This window comes from Atta colombica, unplaced genomic scaffold (genome assembly GCF_001594045.1).
Source record: "Atta colombica isolate Treedump-2 unplaced genomic scaffold, Acol1.0 scaffold140, whole genome shotgun sequence".
Taxonomy (NCBI): Eukaryota; Metazoa; Arthropoda; class Insecta; order Hymenoptera; family Formicidae; genus Atta; species Atta colombica.
The window spans coordinates 1,073,984-1,078,807 of record NW_017259229.1 but is presented as its reverse complement, the minus strand read 5'-3'; the positions used below and the strand labels follow the sequence as shown (position 1 = coordinate 1,078,807).

Below are 4,824 nucleotides of genomic sequence, written 5' to 3'. Positions count from 1 at the left end.
TTTGAAAAAAAAAAATATATATATATGTATATAAATTATATTTATAAGCAATTTATGTTATTAGGTTATGCATATGAGATTATAGAACTAAACAATGAATATAAAAGAAAATACTTACAACAAGTTTAGTGAAGTAATTTGACTTCCATGTTGCTTTATCCTCCCTACCCATCTTGAATAGTGTGGTAGGGATACCTTATGGGAATTTAAGGACTAAAAATGGTTAAAGATTGAATTTAGATAATGTAGAAAAAATTGCTACTAATAAAAAATGATATTAATACATTTTTCAGATGATAATAAATACACGAAATATACTTTTCCTACATATTATTCAGAATTTCACAAGTTTATTCTCGTGAGTATTTCTAAGTCTAATGTCTCTCAAATTTTCAAACGCATAATTTTCTTATCAATTTACTGCATGCTTAATTAAAGAATATAATGTAATCAACACGGCACATGTTCTGATGCTAACGAACTTTTCATAATCTAAAGGCACATGGTATCAATAACTTCATTTCGGTATAATTCAAAATAATTATATAATATACAACTTTTATACTATTTTTATATAAAACTACAGCATCGTAGATCGAAGATGAATAATACAAATTAATCATTAGAGTGATATTGTAGAAATAACGAACCGACAATTCTACATACCTCAGCAACGTGCTGCAGCAAAATAGAGAAGGAAACGGAAGTCACGATCGTCTCGGAAATAAATGTTGTAGCAGTGCTGCAAACTCATGGTCGCTTGCAATTAAAGTAAGTTAAAGGCCGGTATTCATAATCGAATCTTAATTCAAGACCGTCTCAAGTACAATCTTAAAAAGTCACGAACCAATCAGAGAGCCGTATTAGCGTCTTAAGACATTCCTTAAGAGTTTCCAGTTTTGAAATAAGAAACGGAAATAAGAACGGACTACAAATACCGGCCAAAGTCACTAGATAAAATACCGTATCAAAAGAAGGCGGAAGAAACTATACAACCAATGGCTGCGTTCAACAGAGAAAGCAGTTTTGCAATGAGTAAAGTTCTTCAATACGATTGGTTTATACGTTTAGATCTATAAGGAAGCAAAAGCAAGAACCAATCGTATTGAAGAATTTTACAACATTTGTAAAGTTGCTTTCTTGGCTAAACGCAGTCAATTACAACCAATCTTGAAAGCTCTTATTAGAACAGACATACACCATGACATTACATTCATTTTCGATTTTATCGACAATTTCGCAAAATAGATGTGTGTAGATCTAGTTCTCATATCACAAAAATGAACGTTGATGAGCAGAGTGTTATATGAAAAACATTGAGATAACTATTTTCAAGTTTTTTCTGACCTGAGATGTAAGGAAATGTGCTGTGCTGACGCGGATGACTATCTCGTTGAAGAGTTGCTGAGAATATTGATCTAGGTAAATAACTTTGCGATTTGGGCACGTGTGACATGATATGAATTTGGAAAATTACCGGAAAAATTTTGAGAAAAGGTTAACGAGAGAGCTTACATCTTCGCATTTTTAGGTATAATCTGATCTGTGGATCCATATCTTATCCTGAGGTATTTATCTTTCTGTTTCTTATTCAGTTCTTTTGATACTGAAGACGATTTTGATTACACTATGATACGGCAAATAAAAATGGAACCAGAAGCGATATTTTCTGAGGATGATCTCATAGCACAGCTGCAACAGGAAAGTTGTTCTGATTTGGAGGTCGAGCCTAGTTTCTCATTAGAGAATTCCCTGAATGGAGATTATAATAATGAAGGTGTTATAATGCAGCATATGGATATTAGGGAACCCTTGTCCGTGTTAAGGACTCTCTTACAGGAAAGGCTTTCTTTAGATTTAAGAAATTATTCATTTTGGTTACAAAACGCACAGATGGTAAGTGACAAGCATAACATAGAATGTTCTAGATCTCTCTTACAATCTCAACAACCGTTATTGGCTCCTAACATCACTTTAAAGTGAAAGTTATATACTAAGATAACAAGATTATAATAATTTTTAAATGTAAAGTGTTTTAAGACTGACTAATTAAAATATCTGAAATTATGGAAATTTGTGCACCCTGATGGTGTATAGATATTTTCAAGCATCAATTCTGTTCTTGAAATTAATAATAATAGTTCTGTACACACATGCTTTTACTGTTGTAAAATATGTTTATGCCTTAATGAACTTGTGGATAATTTAAATGGTTACCTTTAGTAACTTAAGTAGCTCTCTTTTAGAAATTATTATAATCTTGATATATACTTTTGATATTAAGAGAAATAATCCTGTTTTTGGACACAACAAATCTTAGTTTGTTTAATAATATGTAAATTTTTGCAAATATATTTTTTCTACATATTTTTTTATAAGCGCCAATTTTGTTGATATTATGATTTTTATTATAAAATTAAAAACTGCTATTAACAATTATCACGAGAGATCTAAAGTATCCTATATATTTTTAAGTTAATATTTCATTTATTGTATGACAAATTCTTCAAGTATTTGTTAATTGGCTACAGAAAGAGGTTCTCTTCGAATTTCTAGAAATTATATCTATCTTCTAACCAATCAACAACAAACTTGAAAAATTTATCGTATAACAAATGAAAAATTAGTTATATTTTATTTAGCCTGAAGTATATTTTTTCTGGTTGTTACAATAGTTGGAAAGCCACAAGAATCTGGTTGATCAATGCGTCCAAGGAGAAGGACTGGTTCAGATTAATGTACAAATAAAGCCAATGCAGAAACGCATCAATATAGTAGACGTTCTTAAGCCAGCAGATGATTTCATTGAAATTGTAGAAAATTGTATGTATAAATGCATATGCTTATTTTTTTGTCAAAACGATTTTACTTTAATAAATAATATTTTTGTTTGTAGTACCGGTGACTACTGCTCTGGAAAACAAATCAAATGTCATAAAGTGGATGATAGATACGCAGTACAAAAAAGACCAGGTAATTAAAATGCTTTTAATGTAAATTATTGTAATTAAAATATTATTTTTATGTATGTGAAATATATGTATCTCATGTGATTAATATTTTATTTTATAAATCAATATGTAAAAAAAACGTGATTTGCTTTGTTTATATACAACATTTGTTTTATATAGATTTTTGTGGTTTAAAAAATATTTAAAAAAGATTTAAAAAATAAATTTTACATTTACACAAATTTTTTGTCTTCAGTAACTAAATTCATTTTGATTTTCATGATTGATTTTTATGATTTGGAATCCTGCGTTCTTAAATGTAGAGGAATATTTGTTATATTATAAGACAAGCTTTTTTTTATTATTAATGTATTTTATTAATTTTTTAAATTACAAAATATTTTTTTGGGGAAAAAAGGAGCGATTGAAAATACCAAATGATCCAAGAGAATGGACGGAAACTCACGTGAAACATTGGCTGCAATGGGCTGTTAGACAATTCAATATACTATCATTACGTTTGGCTGATTGGAATATTACCGGAGAGCAATTATGTAACCTTACAATGGAGGAATTTCATGCAAAAGTGCCTCTTGATCCAGGAGATGTATTTTGGACACATTTCGAACTTCTTAGAAAATGCAAATTCGTTGGTATGTTTATAAGAAGTAGCATTACATGGTTTAATAAAATAATTGGACTTTATTTTATATTTCTTTAACCAATTTTTTTGCTGTTTTCTTGCAGCTATTGTACAAAAAGATACACCGGACTTGTCCAATGAAAGTGTTGCAGAGAAATCTATTAAAATACGAAGTCATCAGAAAGTAACAAAACCGAAAACTACCGTAAATCAACAAACACGTGTAGTTAACGTACCGTTAGAAAATGTCGATCCGACTTCCATTACTATTGCCAGTTCTAGTCGAACCGTTAATAGCGGCCAGATACAGCTGTGGCAATTTTTATTAGAACTATTAACGGACAAAGAATATAGGAACGAGATTCAGTGGGTAGGAACTGAAGGAGAATTTAAGCTTAATCAGCCAGAAGTAGTGGCGCAATTGTGGGGAGCGCGAAAAAATAAGCCGTCGATGAATTATGAGAAACTGAGCAGAGCGCTTCGGTATTATTATGATGGCGACATGATTTCTAAAGTTCATGGCAAACGATTCGTTTACAAATTCGTTTGTGACTTAAAACAGTTATTAGGTTACTCAGCGGCAGAATTGAGTAAACTTGTCGAGCATGGAAGATTGAATAAGCTTATTGAGGAAGGAAGATATTTCTGATAAATCATTTCAGGAGACACGGTAGTGTCTCGACGCGAGACATTGCCATGCTCCTTTTTTTCGATTACAATTAATAATAAAATAGCTTTTATTGCAAGCATTTCATCTTCACTATTATTTTAATATTATTTTAAATATTGTATATATGGAAAAAAGCTCTGCAGTATATTACTATAATACATTACAGTAAAATCTCTTATCAAGAAACAATCACTTTTGAGAGTCTCTTTTATTGATTGGATATCATTACCGCGTTATATTTCTTCATTAGCTATGAATTTCTTTGCGCGTCTTTCGAATTAAGTTGATGACTTTGTGAGTATCATTATTTCATAAGCAAGCCATGAAAAGTTCAATTTACTAATATTTATGTAAAATAAATTTTTGGTATAAGTTAGAAGTGTTTATTAGATCTTGTGTATACAAGCGTGAATTATAAGGTAATATTAAGACTCGAAAATTATTTGTGTGTGTGTGTGTGTGTGTGGCGCGTGTGTGTGCGTGTGTGTGTGTGTGGCGCGTGTGTGTGCGTGTGTGTGTGTGTGTGTATATATATATATATATACATATACAATATATAT

General features: G+C 30.5%; 2 protein-coding genes across 5 annotated transcripts in view; one reads left to right on the top strand and one right to left on the bottom strand.

Moving 5' to 3' along the window:
• LOC108684772 (60S acidic ribosomal protein P0) overlaps positions 1-735 on the bottom strand; it is a 2,205-nt gene extending 1,470 nt beyond the window's left edge. The window contains exons 1-2 of the mRNA XM_018189249.1: positions 667-735; positions 119-213 (exon numbers count right to left, since the gene is read on the bottom strand). Coding sequence (XP_018044738.1) covers positions 119-172 — 54 coding nt within the window. The 5' untranslated portion in view covers positions 173-213; positions 667-735. The remainder of the gene's footprint in view (positions 1-118; positions 214-666) is intronic.
• Positions 736-1,291: 556 nt separating this feature from the next.
• On the top strand, positions 1,292-4,297 carry LOC108684803 (DNA-binding protein Ets97D). 4 transcript variants are annotated; one of them, XM_018189297.1, is made up of 6 exons: positions 1,292-1,422; positions 1,596-1,896; positions 2,676-2,823; positions 2,897-2,973; positions 3,370-3,604; positions 3,699-4,297. In XM_018189297.1, exons 2-6 carry the CDS (start codon positions 1,630-1,632, stop codon positions 4,241-4,243), a joined length of 1,272 nt encoding a protein of 423 aa, XP_018044786.1. In that variant the 5' UTR covers positions 1,292-1,422; positions 1,596-1,629; the 3' UTR covers positions 4,244-4,297. The 4 variants fall into 4 exon arrangements, with proteins under 4 accessions (XP_018044786.1, XP_018044784.1, XP_018044782.1 ...); XM_018189295.1 differs by having other exon boundaries at positions 1,532-1,896; XM_018189293.1 differs by having other exon boundaries at positions 1,292-1,497.
• The last annotated feature ends 527 nt before the right edge of the window (positions 4,298-4,824 follow it).

What these genes read in the sequence shown, in the direction of transcription:
- LOC108684803 (XM_018189293.1), top strand. Translation starts at nt 1,460, where the DNA reads ATGAATTTGGAAAATTACCGGAAAAATTTTGAGAAAAG. An exon ending in CGGAAAAATTTTGAGAAAAG is followed by an intron (nt 1,498 to 1,595) that starts GTTAACGAGAGA and finishes TTTCTTATTCAG; the next exon opens with TTCTTTTGATACTGAAGACG. An exon ending in TAGAAAATGCAAATTCGTTG is followed by an intron (nt 3,605 to 3,698) that starts GTATGTTTATAA and finishes GTTTTCTTGCAG; the next exon opens with CTATTGTACAAAAAGATACA.